The sequence below is a fragment of the Monodelphis domestica genome, chromosome 8 (assembly GCF_027887165.1).
Source record: "Monodelphis domestica isolate mMonDom1 chromosome 8, mMonDom1.pri, whole genome shotgun sequence".
NCBI classification, from domain to species: Eukaryota; Metazoa; Chordata; class Mammalia; order Didelphimorphia; family Didelphidae; genus Monodelphis; species Monodelphis domestica.
This window is the reverse complement of record NC_077234.1, coordinates 91,001,894-91,025,516: the sequence shown is the minus strand read 5'-3', so window position 1 is coordinate 91,025,516 and position 23,623 is coordinate 91,001,894. Positions and strand designations below refer to the sequence as shown.

General features: G+C 38.5%; 1 protein-coding gene and 1 non-coding gene across 5 annotated transcripts in view; both read left to right on the top strand.

Moving 5' to 3' along the window:
* NOP58 (NOP58 ribonucleoprotein) overlaps positions 1-9,274 on the top strand; it is a 31,587-nt gene extending 22,313 nt beyond the window's left edge. For 2 of the 4 annotated variants that reach the window (XM_056808246.1, XM_056808249.1), the window contains 7 exons: positions 646-772; positions 1,559-1,722; positions 3,842-3,976; positions 5,552-5,613; positions 5,979-6,124; positions 8,310-8,449; positions 8,968-9,274. In XM_056808246.1, the coding sequence (XP_056664224.1) occupies positions 646-772; positions 1,559-1,722; positions 3,842-3,976; positions 5,552-5,613; positions 5,979-6,124; positions 8,310-8,449; positions 8,968-9,021 (828 nt within the window). In that variant the 3' untranslated portion in view covers positions 9,022-9,274. The remainder of the gene's footprint in view (positions 1-645; positions 773-1,558; positions 1,723-3,841; positions 3,977-5,551; positions 5,614-5,978; positions 6,125-8,309; positions 8,450-8,967) is intronic. The other 2 variants (XM_056808248.1, XM_056808247.1) reach the window with 2 other exon arrangements.
* On the top strand, positions 919-1,002 carry LOC130456019 (small nucleolar RNA SNORD11). Its single transcript, XR_008914301.1, has one exon. It is a non-coding gene; the product is annotated as a small nucleolar RNA SNORD11 (small nucleolar RNA).
* Positions 9,275-23,623: the final 14,349 nt, after the last annotated feature.

Below are 23,623 nucleotides of genomic sequence, written 5' to 3'. Positions count from 1 at the left end.
TGGTACTAGTTTTGATCAGCAACTGGTTTTCAATTTGTAGTCAGAGAAAGTTGTTTGGGACACTGATAGGTTAAGTGAATGACTCAGGATCACACTATTTTATTTTTTTAAACCCTCACCTTCTGTCTTAGAATCAATACTCTGTATTGGTTCCAAGGCAAAAGAGTAGTATGGGCTAGGCAATGGGGGTTAAGTGACTTGCCCAAGATCACACAGCTGGAAGTGTCTGAACTCAAATTGGAACTCAGGACCTCCCACCTCTAGACCTGGCTCTCAATCCTCTGAGCTACCCAGTTTCCCTTCATGGTCACACTATTAATACTGGCAGAGGCAAGACGTGAACCAAAACCATTCTCAGTCTAAGACTATTTTCTACTATCCTGCTTCCCAACTACCAAGTATAAGTCTTTTCACCTCATCAGGGAAGAATTCTTGTGTACATGCGATGCTTTACAAGTCAGAAGTTATAGAGTGAATGTCCCTAGAAAATACTGGCCTTTAGGGCTATGGAACCATTGAATTTCTTTTGATACACATAATTTAACTTTTGCTTCATGTAGATGTATGTGTGTGATGTGTATAATACATATAAGTTTGTTAAATTCCTTAAAATGGTGCATTTCTATACACTTTCCTTTGTACTAGGTGATTGAGATCTCAGAATATCGAAACCAACTCTACGAGTATCTCCAAAATAGGATGATGGCCATAGCCCCCAATGTGACTGTCATGGTTGGTGAGCTAGTTGGAGCAAGGCTAATTTCTCATGCAGGTAGGTCATTGTCATTTGAATTTTTTTATGTTCTTGCTTTAGTGGTAAGCATCCAAGAGCTTTCTTAAGAGCTCTAACTTTCAGTGAAAAGCAAGAAATACTATTACACCAAGTCATCCTGTGTTTGTTCAAGATTGAGGACTGAAGTGATCTGTGATGATTTTAATTTGTTTGCCTGACTTCCTTTTCAATAATGAGGGCAACTTTAGTCACTACCTCTTCTGAGACACTTCAATTCCCTTTGTTAGATTGTATTAGAACTTATTACATGACTCTTACTTTGGCTATTGAATAGCATTGGAAAGTAGAATGGAACTCTATATTAACACTAACTGCCTAGTAAAATTCAAAATAGAATGTTCATCTTAGATAGAATCTACTGGAATTTAGTTGTGGAAATACAAAAGGACCTGTTAGCCAGTGATTTATTATGCCAATCCCACAACATTGGACTCAGGGGTGATAGTATAAGTGAAGTTCCAGGATAGTAAATAAAAGGGATAATTAATATTCTAGAGTTGTGCAGTTGTTGCTATTAGTTGAAATTGTTCATTCAAACACAATATTTTTCTCTTACCCTAGCCTTTGTATGCCCTAAATGTAAATATTGCTATTTGAACTTGGTGTTTTACCCCCTGTTTTAAACAGCTACAGAAAAGGACCTATGCCCACTGTGGTACAAAATGTTTGTACAGGCTTCGATGACTTGACATTCATATTTTAGCTCAAGATTTCAAAGAGTTTACATGTTTAACACTAAGTACAGTTTATAACCTTCTGTCTTAGGTTCCCTTTTGAATTTAGCAAAGCATGCAGCTTCTACTGTGCAGATACTAGGAGCTGAAAAGGCACTCTTTAGAGCCCTGAAGACAAGAAGGGACACCCCTAAATATGGCCTGATTTATCATGCTTCCCTTGTGGGCCAAAGCACCCCCAAAAACAAAGGAAAGGTGAGTTATTATATATTGCTCAGTTATCTGTTTCTCAAGAGGAAAAATTGGCAAAAATTCTTTTCCTTCTAGGAAACTTGTTGCTCCATGAGTTTGCCATCAGGCATCAAGAATCTTTTATTTTAGTTATTGCCTCTTTTACCATGTAAGTGAAGAAGAGATAGCTATTAATGGGTTAAAAAATTAGAAGAATTTTGGAAGGGGTGAAAACTCAAAGAAATCTTATCAGTTGAATTTTTCTGGACTAATGAAGGTAGAAAATATACCTTGTTATAAAAGAGCTCATTTCATTATGTTGAATTCAATTTTTTTTCTTCCAAAATCAACATAATAAATGGGATCTTTGATTCTCTGCATCTTTCTGTTAAAATTGTAAACTGGTAAAGATGTAGCCCACTGCTAACTCTCTTGTAAAAATCTATCCTCTATTGATATTGTGTGAGAGAGAGAGATATTTATGCAAATTGTGAACTGATGGAAGAGTAGGAATGTGTCCATGGTTGGTTAACATGCCTTGTTTTTGTATTAATAAGGCCCACGGTGCTCATATAATTATTTCATAATCATCTGCATAGACTAGGCCCCATCTTTTAACTCTTGAGTGCCATTTCTACTGTATCTTCCCTGGGTATAAACAGCATATGCCACAAAATAGGTAAAAATGTGAGATATTTGTGTAGAGCTAATCCTTCGAGTTAGGGCAATGAATGAATTTGCCAAGGAGGAGTGGACAAGGATGGCCAATTTAGTGCATAAGAGCAAGCATTGGACATGGAGTTCGGGTATAATAGTTTACATCGTGGCTCCAATACTATGTGTAAGTTTAGGCATAAAGCTTTCCAAGCCTTAGATAATTGGAGGTAGAGGATACTTTGTAAACCTTAAAATCCTCTCAAAATCTGAGCAAAGCCTATAGGCTGAGTTAAAGAGAAGGTAGAGCAAGCACAGATCAAGAGGAGGAAGTACAGGCAGGCAGAGAGGCAGAAGAGTGAAATCTTAATAGCACAGACTGAACAATGGGAACTTTAGACAAAGAAGCCAAAGATGAGCATGGAGGAGCCCTATTGTTTCAGGGACCTTGGAGAAAGTAGCTTCAGTAGAGCAGAGTCAAAAGTTAATTGTAAGAATTGTCATTGTTGATGAGAAAGGAGGGGCCATGGGGTAACCAGATTTTTTCCCCCTTGATTTTTGTTTGGAGGGGAATAGAAATAGGGAATGGTAGCCAGCTGGTTTAAAGGGGTCAGAAGGTTAGTTTGGGATTAAAGAAACCTTTGAATTTGTAGATGGTTAGAAACAAGCCAACTGAAGGGTGGCACATTAACATTGGAGGAAAGGAACATTAGGCAAAGGGAGAACAAGGTGTAGAGTTGGTCAATCCACATGGTTTTGGCTTTCTCCCCAGAAACAGTAGGGAAAGAGGATATGAAAGTGCTGACTAATAAGGAGGTTCATAAGGAAAGGATGGACAAGAGCACAAGGGTTGTTGGGACAGTCTTAACTAGTATAACACTGAAGTGTAAGCCATGGGATCCATGTTGAGGAAAGAGAACCAAAAGTCGAAGTTCATATTAAGGATGTTGAATGGGATAAGCCAGTGATGGTGGATCTATGACATGGGCACCAAATATGGCACACATGGGCCCCACACATCCCAAAGTTCATTACTAGAAAGGCAGAGGGACTTGGGCAGAGCTGCTCCTCCTCCTCTCCACCATGCCTGATAACATTTTTTCACATCACCCACCCCTCTGCCTAGCAGCCCAATGGCAACACTTTCTCCCTCCCTGGGAGGAGGGGTGGGGGTAGAGCCTGGCACTCTTTCTCTAAAACATTCACCATCACTGTAGTGACAAGTTTTCCAGAAACACTTTTTAAAAGTTCTGGATCTTGGAAATTGTATCATTCTGAGCAATAATAGAACCATACATTGGGAGCATGGAGAAAGGGGTGGAAGTTAAGAAAAGTGAATAAGTGTCTTTGAGCAGCTACTATAAGCAGAGTCAAAAAACATGATTCCAGTTGTGTTCTCCTCTCCCCATATTGGAACATGAGTCAAACTAGGTGTTAGTCATCTTGGTGTATCAATTGAATGTCTTTATCCTCTGTGTCTCTCTCCCAGATTTCTCGAATGTTGGCAGCCAAAACTGCTTTGGCTATCCGTTATGATGCTTTTGGAGAGGATTCTAGTGCTGAAATGGGAATTGAGAACAGAGCCAAATTAGAGGCTCGACTGAGGCATTTGGAAGAGAGAGGGGTAAGATCCATGTTCTTGCTTAATATTCAACAAAATAGGAAGATTTCCAGGAGAAAAAGTTCTAATTTGACATCTTAGTACATTTTGGTTAAAGGAAAAAAATAAAGACACTAATGAAATAAGGCAAAAAGCAAAATAGTATTTTTGTGAATTTTAAAATGCTTGTATCTGGGCAGAAGATCACTATACTTCTTTCCTTAGCTTTATTAAACCTTACTACTAGTTCACATTTTTAAGAAATGAGTGGTGGGTTTTTTTTCTTAGCTAACTCAGTCTTGTTCTTTGTGTATTTGTTTAGAGAGTGAGAAATTAGGAGCAATTTTTCAACTAGAATCATCTTGGAGTGTAGAATAATTTAGTTACTAATTTGACCCAAGCAAGCTAGCACTTATTTAAGTGCCTGTTTTCTGTGAGGCACTCTGCTAAGCACTTTACAAATATTAATTCACTTGATCCTCAACAACCCTGGGAAGTAGGTGCTGTTATTAGCCTCATTTTACAGATAAGGAAACTGAGATAAATGAGTTGCCCAGTGTCACACAGAATGCCTGAGAATCAATATAACCTGTGGACCTCCAGCATCCTAGGAACTGCAGTGTTGCCTTAGAGGCTGAATCTTCCTGAGTTTCACTTTCCTCATCTACAGAATGGGGATGATAATATCTCTAGTACCTTACACATAAAGCTGTTGTAATATGTAAATGTGCTGTTGTCTATATTTTGTAAACCGTAAAGCAGTCCTTTGGCATTTTAAAAATGTTAGTCATGGGGCAGTTGGGTAGCTCATCTCCCTAGCAGTTGTGATTGATAGTGAAAGCTGATCAAAAGCACAATGATCTTCTCAGCTGGTCAAGGGGTACTAACCTACAAATGGCTTTATTCACTTTATTCATATCCATCACAGAGTGTTGTAGAAATGTAGCAAATGATCACAGAATTCTTTGTTGTAGGTGATTTGATAATATCTAATCCGATTGTAGAATGTCATATACGTAGAGAATTGATTGTGTGTCAAAGAAGCATGTACCTGGAAACCTATATAATAAATGAACCACGGCACTATGACAGATCACTATGTGTGATGCCTGCATATGTGGATTAGAATATACAGTGTTTCTCATCTCCTTTATCCGACTGGGTCCTCAGAGAGGCTGCTATGCTAGATAGACCTCAATAGCTCAGTGGATTCAAAGCCAGACCTAGCAACAGGAAGTCCTAGGTTCAAATGTGGCCTCAGACACTTCCTAGCTCTGTGACCCTGGACAAGTTGCCTAATCCCCATTGCCTAGCGCTTACCGCTCTTCTGCTGTGGAACCAATACGTTGTATTTATTCTAAGGCAAAAGGTAAGGGTTTAAAAAATAACAATATTAATAATAAAAATAAAAGTTAGTCCAGTCCTCTTGTGGGCCTCTTGTTTCTTTGTGTGATTTCAAGTGATTCATTTGTGTGATTTCACATGGCTCGATTCAACACAGAATTATTAAATGTACAAGGATAGAACTATTATAGGATGAAATGAGATTGTAGATAACTAAATTCTTTGATTTGGGGTAACTGTTGCTTTCCTTTTCAGATAAGAAAAATCAGTGGCACAGGAAAGGCATTAGCAAAAACAGAAAAGTATATCCATAAAAGGTAAGTGGGTGGGCACTCATTGTGGCGGGGGTTCAGCTGTACCACACCTGTGCGTGCTTACCTATCATGTCAGTACACTACTGCTTAGACCTCTGCTGTTTCTTGTCCAACTAAATAGTCCCAGATCTTTAAATAGTTTTGTGCTATTGTGGCTTAATATTGATTCAGTCATGATCAAATTTATTTGAAAGACTCTTTTTAATATTTAATTCATACACCTCCCCAAAACATCTCAATTGTAAGTCACACTATATTTTAGTGTTAAAAACCTATATTATGCTACCTCGTACAGATTTCTAAACATCTTCCTGTCAAAAAGATCATAAATATCTGGTGCTTGATGAAATTACTTGACTCTCTTTCAGCGAAGTAAAAACTTATGATCCATCTGTTGATTCAACTCTTCCAACATTGTCTAAGAAACGCAAGTTTGAAGAAGTGACAGAAGAACAAGATGCTGAACCAAAGGTTGCAGTGAAAGCAAAGAAACCCAAGATTGTAGAAGTTAAAGGTTGTTCTGAACTTCTTTTGTCTAATCTATACTTGAGTTTCTTTGTTAGTTGTTGATATCTGGCCTTGGAAAGAGATTTGGATTTGAAAGCCAAAATAGCAAGTTCTTCTTGACGTTTGAAACTTGTATATTTTGAAAGCTGATAGTATTAAATTTGCAAGCTAAATATTTAGTATATAGTTAGATTATCTTTTAAAATATTTAACAGTGTGCTAATATTACATGGGAGCAATGGTATTCTTTTTTTTTTAATAAACCCTTACCTTCCATCTTAGAATCAATACTGTATATTGTTTCTGAAGCAGAAGAGCTTAGTAAGGGCCCAGGAGTGGAGGTTAAGTGATTTGCCCAGGGTCATACAGCTAGGAAGTATCTGAGGCCACATTTGAACCTAGGACCTCCTGTCTCTAGGACTGGCTCTCAATCCACTGAGTCACCCAACTGCCCCTAAAGGTTGTTTTGTTTTGTCTTTTCAAGAAAGAAAAATACTTTACCCGTAACCATATGAAGGTGTCGTTAAATATTTGTGTATGATTGCTTTTATATCTAGATTGTTTCTCAATGTTGGTAAAGTTACATTACCAAAATTGATACCGTTTTCATTTGTTAGTGACTGATTACTAACACCTCTTCTAGTGCATGTTCTTTTTGAAGTATGAAATTTATTTTAGTCACTATTTTCTTGAGATCCTATCTGAGCATGTCACTTCAAAAACAAACTTCACATTCCTACTTCATTACTAAGTTCTCCTTATACCAACATACCTGTCATCCACAGATGAAGAAGTGAAGAGATCACAAGTAAACAATTGAGACTGAAAAAAGTCATTAGCCTCTAGACTCAAGTCTTCCAGGCTAAGTAATTTGAAGTTTAGAACTTTGGCAGTTGGCAATCTTTAGCTCGCTCACTCACTTGCTTTCTTTCTCTTTTTTTCTTTCTTCCCTTCATTTCTTTCTTCTTTTTTTTCCATTTATACAACTTGTGCACAAAGAAAATAGTGTGAAGACTAAGTAGAAGGGGAACAAGCTAAGTTATCAGAAAGTTAAGTTTCATAAGATATTAGTAATAGTTTAGACATGTCCAACATTGGAATTAGACTGCCTGACAACATAGCAGTAGACTAGCAGATTTTCTGGACGTAGCTAGATAGCCATCTATTCAGGCTTTTTTTTTATAGCGTAAAATTCAGAGAGAGGAACAGATTAGGCTAGAATCTCATGGCATATTTGCTTCATATAGGAAAACTGATGCTGATTACGTAAATTACTGCTTTTTTGTTTTATTATTTGAACCAGTTGTCTAAACTGGAACCACAAGGGGATAGTTAAACATCCCTCTTCTGAAACTTAAAAAATCTTCAATATAGTAGCTTTGAATTTAAAAACTTGTTTAAGTATAGAACTAGAATCCCTGTTTTCTGTGCTAGGAAAGGAAATGATTGAGCATCATTCTTCATGGTAGTTATTATGCCTGTGAAACACTAACGGCATCAGCATCTCAGTTCTCAAAATGCAAGATTTAATCTATTATTACCAGGACCTTAATGTATAATAAGACAAGCATGTTGAAGTTGCTGGTACCCTTCAGGGAATCAACTAAATGAAAAAATTATGAGGCTTTGTTAAAATCCAGGGAGCTTAAATGTAGTAGTGATTATCTGGACTTGGTTCAGTTGATTAGAACTTGGTGCTTGTGATGTCAAGGTTTGGCAGTAGGTCCCAAAATTTTTCAAAGTCATAAATTATCCCTTATCTTAGATGGCTATCTTTAGGAGTATCCCCCAGAAGGGATAGGAACATGTCTTTAATCCATCAGCAGCCCTAAAAACAGAATCCTAAAGGATTGCTATGAGCACAGAAAGCTAATATACATTACTGTTTCACAAAGATTTATAGGAGCTGCTTCCTCTAAAATGAGGAAACTCCATCGTTTTTTGGGGTCTCTTCTATTTCTAGCATTCTGGAGTTCATATGAATAAGTAAAGCCATGTCTTTTGGAGATAGATGTTCTTTTTTTGGCCACAAGGGGCCTGAAAGCATTGAGGTCCATTGTGATGGGAAGAATTCTGACAAACTTATCACTTCACCTCTCATGGCCTCATTTAAAAGAGAAAGTTAGACTAAATGATAGCTCTAAGTTTCCTAAATCCAGTAGTCTATATTTTTTCATTCTCTACAGAAGAAGAAGAAGAAGAAGAAGAAGAAGAAGAAGTAGAAATTGATACTTCAAAGAAGAAAAAGAAAAAGGAAAAAAAAGAAAAGAAGAAGAAAATAAAAGAAGAAACACTTTCAGAAGAAGAACCATCCACTAGTATAGTTGTTGAAGTAAGGTTCCAGTTTAATTATGACATTATTTCTCGTTGTAGTAACAGGTCTATAATTAAATCATTATACAGTGGTGCCATAAACAGCCATTTAATAAATATTAAATCTTTTTGATGAATAGTCAAGATACTTGTATTAATACTAAGGGTCCAAAATAGAAAAGAGGTCAATTTGCATAGCCATTGAGCTAGGAATGGCTTTTACTTCTTTTCTTTCTTTCTTTCTTTTTTTTTAATGCAAGAAAACATTTTAAGACCTAAAAACCACTCTTAGCTCAGGAGCTGCACAAAAAGCAGATGATGGGTCACAACTTCCTATAATACAAGGAGAGGGAGGGAAGTTTTTGATTGAGAAAGACTTTCAAAGCCATAGTACTTGTGATGTCTGATTTTCAGTTTTAAATAAATATCATAAAAGGTTCATTTATAAGGATTTTAAAATCTTTGTTATAAATTTACTGATACCTATTTTAAAGAGTTCATTTTTTAAAATTCTGTATCCTGTTAAATTATTTTCAGAGTCCAGAAAAGAAGAAGAAAAAGAAAAAAAAGAAAGAGCCCATGGACCAGTGATGTCGAACTATAGAAAGGTTTAGATAATTTGAATAGATTCTGATTTCAATTCAGCATGCCAGAGATGGTCTTTGAAATATCAGAACAAAGGGACAAAACAGTTATCTTCTATGGTTCTTGATCCTGAACTGGACACTTTAATTTTTGATGTTTTCTCTCATTTAAAAGAAAAAAATATCAAGCCCATATCACTTCATTTTTCCCATTCCCAGAGTCTTTGATATAAAGTAAATATATTTTCTTTGTATCATGAGTCACTTGTATATTTTCATACTTCTTAAATTGGGATCCTTGGACAAATTTCATATAATAGCATGTTAGAGTTTTTTATAAAAAGAACCTTAGCAGTTATATGACCCAATTCCCCTTATTTTACAGAGAAAATTAAAGCCCATAGAGTGTCAAGGCTTAGCCTAGATCCCATCCCTCAACTTTAGTGCAGTGTTTTCTAATAGTCTGTGTTGCTCTTCAATCCTTAGCAATTGTTATTTTGTTGGCTAAGACCCAAAAACCAATTTACTTTTTGTTACTGCCTTAGCTAGGCCTATGCCATTCATTACAGTAATGCTTGTTAAGGATGAAGTTGAAAGCATTCACCATCAAAGGGAAGGTAAGCAAAAGCTGGGGGGAGGGGGGGGCGTTGTTCTAAGTATTTGAGACACCTTCTCTGGCTTCAACATCATTGACCATTCCTTAGCATCTTTTGCTGGATCACCATATATGTCTGCTAACTGACCATTCTCCAAGTCCCTCTTCTCTTTTGATTCTACATTCTTTGGTGATTTCATTCATTCCAGTGGATTCCGTTACCCGTGCAGACATTTTCCATGAGCTCACAGACTTTGTACTAGACATTTTGAATTAGATGTCCTATGGTTATCTCGAATTCAGTTTGCTCAAAACAGTTGCTCTTTCTTCCCAACTATAACTTTTCAAAACTTCTTACTTTCTGCCTAAAGAATCGCCATCTTTTTGGTCAGACATGTTTGAAACCTCCAAATCATCTCATTCTCCACAAGCCAAGTCTCATCAATGTCACCTTACCACTCACTTAGCTACCACTATATTGCATTCAGGCTTTATAGGCTTAACAGGTCCTTATCACACTTCTCACAAAGTGATTTTACTAATTCAAAAGTTAGGTCAAGTCACTTAGCAAATATATGCTCCTTTTGGAGGCTTAAAAACCCTCCATAAACTCTTAACTTCCTTGCCTGCCATATATATTACTTTTCTTCATACAATGATAAACCATTTTGATCTTTTCTTCATATGTCTGCTTTTGAAATACACATTCCCTGTTACTTCTGTTTCTTGCATTCTTCTGGCTCTGCTCAAAATACTACTTTAAAAATAAGGTCTTTACTATTTCCTCTAATTTAGGGCTTGCCTCCATAATTTTCTTAAAGTAAATCTTCCAAGCTTTCTCTAAAACCTCCATTTATATTCTAATACTATTTCATTACATTCATGGAACAATTTGTTCAGCAGTTCCCCAAATGATTTATGCTACTTAATCTTCCAGTTCTTTATCACTATAAAAAATACCTTTCCATGAGTATTTGTAAAAGACCATTTCTTTTTGTTGTTGTATTTTGTTTATTTTCTTCTTTTTTTTAATATTTTCACGTGTATAAGGACCAGAATGTAAGGTGGTTAATATAAAATGTTGGACTAGATTATTTAAGAATAGGGTCTCCAGGAATTTTAATCCATTCCAAATTTTTTTTAGCAATTATAAAATATTGAAAGTTAAAGTAAGAAAATCAGAGAGAGGAAAGGGTAAAGATCTCTAACCTACACACAAGTATTTTGCTCCTACCTCTGGTTCAACCCAAGCAGGGCTAATTAGTCCTTATTGGGAGTGGCTTCAGCCTTGAGCCTAGGACCTGGGGATGCAGGAAGCCTCTCTCCAAAGGGTAGATCTCTCCTGAGACTAGTCCCTTCAGAAAAACCAGGAAAGGAGTCAGTCTTTTTCACTCACCCAGGGTGGTAGTTCTAAGGAAAACAAACAGTCTGAGGTCCTCAGTCAGAGCTCCTCCAAGGTCAAGTTGAAGACATAAGACCTCTTTCACAGGAAGTTCTTGGCATTTTTAAGACCATTCCTTTTTGTCACTTCCTCTGACTTCCTTCCATTTAATGTGTACCAATTAACAGCTAAAGCTTTGCTTAGGACTACCATGGGGTCAATCAGTCAATTCTAATTCATCGCACACGATGGGTCACAAACCTCCCCCATTCAAGTGTAGTGTGGTATATGTATATGCTTCTGGTGATTAAATCTGAAAACCAAGCAGGGGGGAGTTAATCTTATCTTCACACATGTTTACATTTTTCATTTTTTTCCCCACCCCTCTAACCTCCCTATTTCTTTTTAATTTTTTTATCGACCTACTGATGATATCAGTGAATCAAAGGACAGTGTATATCAACTTTCTGGTCCTAATTACAAATTGCTTTCTCAAATAGACTATTTCAAAGGTCTGACAACAACAGCATATTAATTTTTCATTTATTTTCCTATTTTTGCCCATCTTATTGGTGTGAGGTAGTGTACCTCAGTTGCTTTGGGGAATGTCTCTTAAAAACAAGTCACTGGGGCAGCTGGTTGCTGCTCAGTAGTTGGAGAACTAGGCCTAGAGACCAGAGGTCCTGGGTTCAAATTTGGCCTCAGACACTTCTGAGCTATCTGATCCAGAGCAAGTCACTTAACCCTTATTGATGTTCTGCCTTGGAACCAATATACAGTATTGATTCTAAGACAAACGGTAAGGGTTTTTAAAAATAATAAAATTAAAATTGCAGTTCCTTCCTATCTTAGCCATGAGAAGTTTTAATCAGCATTTTTTATCAGTTAAGTATTTCCATTCTAATTTTAATTGCATGAGGTTTATTCAAATGCAAATTTTGTTTTCTTTGATCTTTCTTGTTTCCTTTTATAATTATACTGAAATGGTACCCCCTTCCCAAGTCCGCCAAGAGTCCTAGGACTAAAGGACAAGCTCGGGTGCTCCTGGTTTCAAATTTTTGAACTTTTTGAGTCTGGACAGACTTCTACAAAGAAGACAGGAGAACACACTGGACCAAACTCCATTTTGCATTGTAGAAGCAAAGGATATGTCTAAGACTGGATAAGACTGGAAGGGATGTTTGGGATGAACACTTTGCTATTGATTGTGAGCCAGAGATGTAGACATTTAAGGAGGAGTGAAGTAGACAGAGATGGGGAGTGGCAGACCAGATGCCAATCCAAGACAAGTTAATAATTACATTGAAGTGCAACTTCTGTAACTGGTACAATATCTACCTCCCCTTGTTCCTCGTAACAAGTTATCCTGGCTGCTTGTCCAAATAGTTCCTTCCCATTTTTCTTAAGAGCATGAGATAGTAAGGGGGTGGGGAAGAAGAGAATGGGGACCCTTTGGTGCTATTATGGCATACAATTGGGAGTTTGTTTCATTAAATCTTTAGTTCTAGTCTGTCTTGGTACTAAACTACAATTTATTTTTCTGAAATTAGTGTCCAAGTTTTAGACATGGGGTTTGATTTCTTCCCTAGTAGAAGAGGCAGGAAGACATTTTCCTTAGCTAAGGTAGAGGTACCAAGGCCAATGAAATAGAAGGCATGCTTCCTCAGTTCTTTTCCAGGTTACCTCTACCTGACTCAATTCATACTTGAGGTTCTCCTGGATTTTATTTCCTTTTCTTGAACCAATGTGAGGAAAAATCAGATAAGGCAAAGGTTCTTGGTGGAAACTGCTACTGTTGCATTCAGGAATCCTTTCAGATCCAGGACCCTCATTTCTTGTGGGCTTTAACCAGTCAACAAAATCCCTCAAAGAATGTATTGCCCTCGTATACACATATTCTCTCTTCAGAGACCTTATAGATTTATATTTTCATTTTTGTTTTTATATCCCTAAAATCTGGTTCAGTGGCTGTCACATAATAGGAGCTTCGGTGCTTTCTAAATAAGAAGGCCATTCTAAAACCCACTAAGTGATCGGTAGGGGTAACTTTAATTGGTCCTAATGTAGAGAAGGATGTTTTTATTCCTTCTAAAGTGCTCCTCCTCATGCCTCAATGAGACTATCAGTAAACCAACTATATTATAATCCCACCAAACTTCAATAAAGCGCTATTTTCTATTGTAATAGAACCAGTTTGGCCAAGTTTAGAGAGACATTTTCAGCCAATATGGCTTCAGGAGGATTAATTTTCTTTGATCATCTCAACCTTTGAAGGTGGTCTGGATAATTTTGGTGGAATTACAACTGAGTCAGAAAAGGACATAAAACCTTGAAATGTGAAGTCAAATCTATTTGGATCAAATTCTCTGAATACTACTTAATTTTTTTTTATTTTATATTTTATTTGATCATTTCCAAGCATTATTCATTAAAGACATAGATCATTTTCTTTTCCTCCCCCCCACCCCCCATAGCCGACGCATAAATCCACTGGGCATTACATGTTTTCTTGATTTGAACCCATTGCTATGTTGTTAATATTTGCATTCGAGTGTTCATTTAGAGTCTCTCCTCTGTCATGTCCCCTCAACCGCTGTATTCAGGCAGTTGCTTTTCCTCGGTGTTTCCACTCCCATAGTTTATCCTTTGCTTATGAATAGTGTTTTTTCTCCTAGATCCCTGCAAATTGTTCAGGGACATTACACCGCCACTAATGGAGAAGTCCATTACATTCGATTATACCACAGTGTGTTAGTCTCTGTGTACAATGTTCTCCTGGTTCTGCTCCTCTCGCTCTGCATCACTTCCTGGAGGTCGTTCCAGTCTCCATGGAATTCCTCCACTTTATTATTCCTTTTAGCACAATAGTATTCCATCACCAACATATACCACAGTTTGTTCAGCCATTCCCCAATTGATGGGCATCCCCTCGTTTTCCAGTTTTTGGCCACCACAAAGAGCGCAGCTATGAATATTTTTGTACAAGTCTTTTTGTCCATTATCTCTTTGGGGTACAGACCCAGCAGTGCTATGGCTGGATCAAAGGGTAGATATTCTTTTGTCGCCCTTTGGGCATAGTTCCAAATTGTCCTCCAGAATGGTTGGATCAGTTCACAACTCCACCAGCAATGAATTAATGTCCCTACTTTGCCACATCCCCTCCAGCATTCATTACTTTCCTTTGCTGTTATGTTAGCCAATCTGCTAGGTGTGAGGTGATACCTCAGAGTTGTTTTGATTTGCATCTCTCTGATTATAAGAGATTTAGAACACTTCTTCATGTTCTTATTAATAGTTTTGATTTCTTTATCTGAGAACTGCCTATCCATGTCCCTTGCCCATTTGTCAATTGGAGAATGGCTTGATTTTTTGTACAGTTGATTTAGCTCTTTATATATTTGAGTAATTAAACCTTTGTCAGAGGTTTCTATGAAGATTTTTTCCCAGTTTGTTGTTTTCCTTCTGATTTTAGTTACATTGGTTTTGTTTGTGCATACTACTTAATTTTTAAAATAGGTGAGTTCTGAATTTTTGTGTGTTTATCCCAAGGGAAAAAACTAAATTGTTTTCAAATTCCATGTTATCTCTTAATGCATTCTGTTCTCTTTTACTATCACCCCAGTCCTTCCTAGGAGCCTCAGTTGAAAAGGGGGTGTGTCGAATTGTGACTCCTTTAAAATAATAGGACTAAGAAACCTTTCCCTATGACACAATTTTTTAAAATGCAGATTAAAAGCATTTTAATGGAAAATCTTTGTATAAAGGAAAAGTTGGTACTTGTATAAAAGATAAAAAGTTAATAAAATAAATAGTAAATACTCTTTCATTATGAAAGGGCAGTTTCTGGCAGTCAGCCATCTGGAAGGGATGGTGGATCAAATAAAAATCCTTGTTGACCAATAAAAGGTATTTGACTTCACTAGAAAGACAACCGACAACCACCCAGAATTTTGTATAAATTAGAAACATTGGCATATGGCATTTCAAGGATGGAAACTAAACTAATTTATTTTTTGCTTGAAAGTATGACAATCTTTGGAGAATTGCCCACCCTTGCTTGTATGATTCAGTGTCAAGGGTATTGCATTTAGGGTCAAAGACCTTCTTATGAAAAGTATACCTTCCAAGAGTAGAGGTGATAATTCTTCTGCCCTCATCACATCTGATTTGGAGTACTTTATTCAGTCCTCAGTGCTAGAGTTCAAGAATATTGGTCATCTGGAGAGTGTCCCAAAGAGGGCAACCGGAATGATAAAGGAGTTTGAGTCCTTGACATATGCTTGTAAGCTGAAGGGTATGTTTAGCTTGGAGAAGAAAAAGCTCAGGTTCCAAAAGATAGAACCAGATAATTACAAATAGGCAGATTTAGTCTTGTCAGAAAAAGCTGAGAACCACAAATAATTGAAATATCAAATGTGTTGGCAATAGAATAGCTAACTAAAAGATTCTAGCTTGACAGGTGTATTAATGAAGAGACAGTTGTTAAATGAAATGGTTATAAGCAGGTTTTTTGTAGTAATTTTGACTAACCAATTAAAAGAAAGCTTTTAAATGATAAACTAAACAGATTCTGAAGGGAAACTATGCCTTATTTATCTTAGTAGCGTAAGTTAAACCAGAAAAACCGTGTGCATAATGACTATCCATTATAAACAGAACATAATTTAATGCTTTTGAACAAGGCCCAGAGAAGGCTTGAGAAAATGCACCTCCTTGCCTTAATTGCAAAAGGAAGGTCTTTGGATGTGCAAGGTTTGTACACATCGTCAAACATGGTCAGTATGTTGGTTTTGTTAAACTACTTCCTCTCTTTAAATTTTTGTCATAAAGGAAGGAGAGTGTCTTGATAAAGGAGGAATATGTGCTATAAAAACAAAAAGCATCAATTTTTAAAAATCTTTTTCTCCTATAAGTGAGTTGGAACTTTTTTGGTGTTTTTTGACTGATGCATTTCTTTTCATTTTATACTTTTCATAGCCTTTGACCACTTATTGGAGAGTAATTGTTATTATTTATTGTTTCATGTACAATTATCTCCTGTGTCCCAGTGTGCTATATATTAAAATGTTCATTCGATTAAGTAAGTAGAGAATTTTAATGCAATTAAAAAAGAATGACTTAGTCTTCTAAATGTGTCAATTATGTTTTCTTAGATGTCAAACTTTTATCCGAGATACTTGATGCAGAGTCCCAGTGAAAAGGTCCGTCACTCTGATTGTATTGATTTTGTTTATGCCACTTGTCTCAGATTCGACCAAACCACAGCTCTAGCCACCCCCCTTCTTCCTTAGAAGTCCTTGAAATGTTCTGCCCTGAGGCAAATATAATAACCTGGGACAGATTGCCTTGCCACTCCAACATACTTAATTTGTTTTTTAATTATATCCTCTCCCCTGTAAAACGTAACCACCTTGAAGGCAAGAACTATTTGATTTTCATCTTTATCTCCCCAGAAGTTAGCTTGTGAGAAATGTCTTTGTTTGATTAAATTGAATCTCATCCACTCCCCTTGTTTGAATTATCTCTTTGGAAACAACTCGGGTTACCTCTAACCCTGGCCTCTTATATAAAACTCTCTCATTGGTATTTACTTCTGGGATGCCCAGTCAGCAGTACAAATCCAACATGTTCACAATAATCAACTTTACCTGAACCTTCCCTTTCTCTCAACTAGATCCTCTAGTCAGTCGCCAGTTACCGCTGACATTTTTAATTTACAAAATCAAATGCTAATTACTATTCCTCTGAGATGGCTTCCACAAGTCCTCCGCCTAGATTAAATGGATCATGGGGAGTTCTACAAACTTTAAAAATTTTAAAAAAAGATTCTCTGCCCTTAAAGACCTTGCATTCCACCAAGCCTGCTATAATATGAGTAAAGAAGAGTTACAAAGTACTCTTGGGAAATATGAGGAGGGAGTAAAGACTTGACTGGTAACATCAGAGAAGACTTAACAGAGGAGCTAAACTGAGCAACAGAGGGACTCCAAAAGGCCAGAGATAAAAAAGGGGGTGGGGGGTATCCATTCTATCATATGAAAGATAGGCAAGTGCAGCTACGTGGAGGATGGTACATAAGGTAAGACAAGTCTGGAAAGGGAAGAAGGGGAATGTCAGATGTAATGTATACTTTTAAAAAACAAACTACATATACAATCTCATATACAGTTTTCTTTTCCTGTTCTTAGTTTATGGAAATACTAATGCCATACTTAGGAATTTATATTTTATTATAGAGGCAATAGGGAATAATTGAAGGTTTTAAACAACACAGCAGGTACATTTCTTAATATGTTAGTATTAGATATTAAGTCAGAATAATTCCTTACAGGAGAACAAAAATGTCAATTCTTTTTGAAACATTTCATAGAATTTCTTTTTTAAAAAAGAAATAATTTGCTGAAAGCATACCCATCAAAGTAAATATGTAACCTGCAGGATCTCCTGTTTTTCAAATTTGGGTTATCCTCTGGCAACTCAGAGCTTAATTTGAATGCCAAAAATATTGTGTGTTAACTTGGCAAACCAAAGGAAAAACATTTAAAAAAAAATTAAACCCAGAAGCTTTCAATAGCCATCAATAAAGAATAGAGGAGTATGTTATATCCCTCTTGATACTACACCCTAAACTTGCCTGTGCTTATGTAAAATTGACTTGAAAAAACCGAAAGCCACGTTCATTATATTTTCTAAACTAGCCAAATAAAATTATTCCATTGATCTAGGCAGCAACCAGCCATGCCCCCTATTCCTAAATTACTAACCTTAAAATTTAAATGATCTTGGCAAGAGGAAAATAAATTTTCTGATAGGAGTAGGTTCATTTCAAGTCAAATTATTGAGTAAAGAAAAAATCAAAATTATTTTAGAGAATAACATTCAGATGCATTTTTGATGAGTAGCTTTAAGAGATGCTTTGTGAGAACTACAAATAAGGGAGTAAAGTTACAGACTTAGAAGCTTGAAAGTTCCCAGGTGATTTTGCTAACTTCAAAATCACATCCCTTCCAATTACCCACTATCTTTGTCCTAGTGGATAAAGAATGAACCTGTAATTTTCATTAGTTGTGGAATTCCTACTAAGAATGTGGGTCAGCACCTTCTCTGAAACTAGGCTTTGACTCCTGAAGCACCAAGATTGATTTGCCTTAGGTCACGCAACCAGCGCATATCAGAGGTGAGACTTGAACTCCATTCCTCCTACCTAGTTGTCTAGCCTACCATAAACAGATTTCCATCTCGGTAGTCAAAGGGTTGCAATTAAGTATAAGATTTTGTAGTGAAGTATTGTAGAAAGTCATTCTCTGAACCTCGGTTTATCAGTAAAACAGGTAATGCCTGCCCCGATTCCTAGGCAGATGTGTTAAGAAAAATCAGATAAGCAAATATAAGTGATTGTAGGACCTCCACCCTTCATGTCACAGTAGTTTCTGTGGTTCACAGTTAAATGGAATTAATTGGGGCAAGATAACAGTTGTTGAACTGGTGTGGTAGGTGGGCATTTACAATCTGAGGGCCTGGTTTCTATTTCCTAGGTATCTGACCTTGTACCAGGCTGTTACCCTCTGGGCCTCAGTTTCCTCATGTAAAATGAAATTCATCTAGGTAGTCTGTAATGGCCCTTCCAGCTCTAAAGCTGATCCTATGAAACAGGTTAAGCAAATTGGGGAGATGCTACTAGTCACAAATTGTAAACAGAAGGAATCTTTTAAGATGAAGGGGGAAAATGTATATAGTTGAGCTGAGATCTGAGACCCTGTGAACCCCAAGAGTCCTGAGGGCTGGGATACAGGATCTCTGGGCTGCCAGAGGTTCTTTAGGCCCCCTGATAATGACTGCCATGCTGCTGGGCAAGAGAGCATTCCCTAGTCTGGGCCGATTGCAGAACATTTTGAGCAGCTCACCAGCAGCTTTGGAAGTGGTCTGTGGGGCCCCAAGCTGGAACCAGGAGGGAACATCATCCAAGGTAGGTAGGCCCTTCAAAATTTCACTCCATCCCAGTCCAATTAGCTTCCATAATTTTGTCCCATAAGCTGGAAATCACTCCCTCCTTATCTCTGCCTCTTAGAATCCTAATTTCCTTCAGGGCTCTTCAAGTAGGTGGCTCAGTGAGTGGATGGAGGGCCAGGTGGAGAGACTGTAAGTCCTGGGTTCAAATGTGGCCTCATACTTCCTAGCTATGTGACCCTGGGTAAGTCACTTAACCCCCATTATCCAGCCCTTGCTGTTCTTCCTTGGGACCAATGTACAGTATTGATTCTAAAATAGAAGGTATGGGTTTGTTTGCTTTAAAAAAAAAAAAAGACTGCTCAAACGCTTTAGACTTCTTTCAAAAGATAACTTTCCTTATCTCACTTTTTGAGGCTTCTTCCAAATTAAGTATTTTCTTTGTATATATTTTGCATTTATTGGTGTGTTCAATTTGTTTTAAACAAAAGGATACGGTTTCTAGATAAGCTTCTAGAGGTGGGAGCCTTATTCTTGCTTTGCATCCTCATTAGCCAGCCCATGGCCTGCCTGAATGAATATGAAAGGTGTCTATAAGGTGCTTCTTGTGTGCTGAGCACTAGGTGTACAAAACAAAAACCTTAGCTATGCCCTGCACTCTAATTGCATTTTCTAAGCACCTACTATGAACCCATGGCGACAGGGCACCCTCCTCCCCCTGCCTTGGATAAAGTAATGGAGGCACTACTTTGAAGGACAAATTTATTCGAATGATTTTTTTTTAATGAAGCAACCTCCCAGTTTGTCAGAAAGCATGCCCTTCAAAGCTGGGAGACGCTACTTGTGCAGCTGTCAGTGCATCCCCTATAAAACCAGACAAGAGAACAAGTCCTATAAAAACTAAAGCCACTGATGACTCAAACAAGGCGTCGCAACATCTCAGGAATATGACTGGAAATGAGGCACCCCGCTTTAGAACACCAAGAACTGAGTGCCAGAATCTGGTCTGCTTGTCAGGACTAGTGGGAGGGAAGAAGAGGAGGAGGCTGGCACAGCCTTCTTTGATCGATTCCTTGGTGAACCAGGCTCCTGGGGGCCCTCGTCCTGTTCAAAGACCTCAAGAGCTCTTGAACTTACACTGTGCTGCCCCAGGTTGTCGCTGAGTCTTTTCTGTCCTATCTGACTCTTCATGACCCCCTTTGGGAGTTTTCTTGACCAAGAGACCGAAATAGTTTGGCATTTCCTCCTCCGGCTCATTTTAGAGATAAGGAAACTAAGGCAAATGGGGTAAAGTGGCTCAGCCAGGGTCACAAAGCCACTAAGAGTCCAAATTTGGGCTCACTCCAGGCCTGGTCCTCTATCCACTGAACCAACTGCTACAGGCTACGGGAGGGGGTGGGGGGGGGATAATTTTATTTCCTTGCTGTCTCTTCAATAAATGCTTATTAAAGACTTTCTGTTTACCAGACACTAAGCTTGGGCTGTAGAAACCAAACTGTCCCTGACCCCATTAACATTCTCCTGGAGGGTGCTAGCATGTGCCTAGGAGAGTAAGTAAATGCAAAATGTTCAGAAAGTAATGGGAGAGGGATGGCCAGCACGAACCACTGGGAAGGTCCAGAAGACCTCAGATGGGAAATACTGTTTAGAGACTGAGGCCAGAGGGTGGAGAGGGATGTATAGGTAAAATGTATAGAGATGGAGGTTTTGTTTTTTGTTTTTTTTTTGCAATTCAGGATTTTTTTCCTAATGTAAAGAATTTTTAACATTCTTTTTTTAAATTTTTGAATCCCAAATTCTCTCCTTCCCTCCCCATCCCTGAGACATCAAGCAACTTAATACAGGTTTTTATATGTGCTGTTAAGCAGAACATTTCCATATTAGTCATTTGTAAAAGAAACTGACCAAAAAAAATAAATAAATGAATAAATATATACATATATACTAAGCAATCTAGCTACCCCCATACTGTTTTATATATTTTAAAGTGTTATATATATGAGTCAAATTGAGCCTCAGGCACTTCCCAGCTGTGTGACTCTGGGCCAGTCATTTAAGCCCAGTTGCCTAGCCTTTACCACTCTTATGCCTTAGAACCAATAATTCTAAGAACCAAAGATTCTAAGATAGAACATAAGGTTGGTTGGGGTTTTTTTAATAGCAGGCTTTGATCGACATTTAGATTCCATCAGTTCTTTCTCTGGTAGTGAATAGCATTTGAGTCCTTCGGAATTATCTTGCATCTTTGTTTTGCTGAGAATAGCCAAGTCATTCACAATTGGAGAGCCTATTTTTTTATACTGCTTATTTCCATTAAATGTTCTAATTTAGAAAGTCCCTCCTGCCTGCTTTTGTGGGACGGAAATTCTAGCGTTACATTTTAAGTAGTCTTAAGTGATGGTATACGTCCTCCTATTTGGCATCACGTCAGCGTCTGGAGAAGTAAGGCATAAAGACCCCAAATGACTGGACATGACAAAAGCCCCATCCCCACATAAAATTCACAATACCAAAAGAAAAGAACGCAGAAAACAGCTCGGAAGTCTTCTCTGGAAGATACAGCAGCGTGCCGTGAAGACCACCATTTCCTGGCATGGAACATGTACGAACTGATTTAAAATAACCCCCCAAGTGCCTTTCACCACACCGTGGGAGGCAGCTTCGGACTGTTTGCCCCTTCTCTTGGTCCTGCCCCCGGGGAAAAGGAACCTGGTCACAGAGAAGTGCTCAAGACTGAGCCCGGCGGGGCTGGCACATCCACTCCCTAAGACGGAAGATGAAGTTCATGTTTGGAAACTTCCGTCCTCGTCCTTTAGGAGAAATCGGATCCCCAGCAAGGGTGAAAGTCCTGCCCCCAGGAGGACGGGGGCAGACGCCAGACACAGGTCTGGGAGGTCAGGAAGGCTAAAAGCCAGGAGAGCCCCAGGTAGGGCTGGGGAACTGGGGGAGAAAGCAATGAAGGGACCTGGGGAAAACCTGAATGACGGGCTTCTAAGCTAGCGAGGGAAGAAGGGAACTGTCTCTCCCACAGGTGGACTTTGGAGTTTCCTTTACTCCCACTCATGCCTTCTTCACAGTGGATTAGGTTTTTATTGGAAGGGAAGCAGAGTGGGAGAGACCATTTTCGTATTTCCCTCCCTCTGACACCTATGGAGTGACTCCCCTGAAAAAGAGGGGTACGGCATACCTCGTGGAGTTTTCATGAGGAAAACACTCCTAAAACCTTCCACATCAATCAATCAGGAATACATCTGCCTACGTAGATCATAGACACCCACATACAGCGCTTCGTAGATAGTGTGTGAGTTGTGATGGCTGAAAAAAATTCTTCCCTGGCAGCCAGCGCCCTGATAAGACTGAACTTGGCGGAGTTATGGAGTCCTTGGGTTCAGACTCGCCGCCATCCAAGAGAGGGAGTCAGAGTAGGGATCCAACATGCAAAGGGGCACAGTGACTGCTTCCGAGTCAGGAGGACGGGATCAGATGACCCATTCCCCATTCCCTCCCGGATCAAACACAGAATGCCCCTTTCCGGTCTTCTTTCGATGGCTTTCTTGCTATTCCTAGGACAAAATGCTCCATCTCCTGACCCTGACCTCATCATGGTTATAATAACTAATATGGGGGCAGAGCCGGGAAGTCCTGGGTTCAAATGTGAAGTCAGATTCTTTCTAGCTCTATGACCCTGGACAAGTCACTTAATCCCCATTGCCTAGTCTTTACAGCTCTTCTGCCTTGGACCCAATACAGTGTTGATTCTAAGATGGCAGGCACGGGTTTTTAAAAATAATTGCTAATACAACACTTGTCCCTGGGATTACCTTCCTTCTGAAATTACCCACCATTTACCTTGTGTATGTTTTGCTTACTTCAGTTGCTGGCACGAATAAGGACGACAGACTGATGATGGCACATCCTCCTCCTCCCCACCGCCATCATATAAAATAGCTCTTACATATGCAATGCCATGGGGTTCAACACACGAAGGAGACTGATAGAGTAGAATGAGCTCTGACCCCAGAATCAGAGGACCTTCTAAAACCGGCTCAGTCTCCTGCTGGACCCCGGACTAGGACTCTTACCTCTAATCTAGGACACAGTACAAATCGACAAAAGGAGGAGATGGAAGGACCTGATTTTGGAAGTCTCTTCTAGCTCCAAACCCATGAACTCTACCCAACTTGAACACAAATGATAGAAGAAATGGAGAGAGCGGATAACTAGATACCAACTCATATGAGACAGAAACTTAAGTGCTTTAAGAATTTAGAAAAGTAAGATGGGTGAGGCTAGAAGCGGTCAAGGATCCCTTAGGTAGCTGTGAAACCGGAGCTGGACCGTGAAGAATGACGGAAGTTGGGCAGTGAGGAGAAGGGAAGACATTTCCCTGAAAGAATAGGTTTTCACATGGTATGTTTGTAAGACAGTGAAGAGATTCACCCTATTAGAGAAGAAGATCTGTATTGAGGACCCCTGAAAAATAAGGTTGGGCTGCTCTTTTTGTGGTGGCAGAGAATGGAAACTAAAGGGATGTCTATCCTTTGGGGAATGGCTGAGCAAATCGTGGAATATGATGGTGATGGAATATCATGTGCTGTAAGGAATGCCGGAATGGGATGATTTCAGAAAGAGCTGGAAAGACTCCATGAAACTGATACAGAGTGAAATAAGCAGAACCAGGAAAAC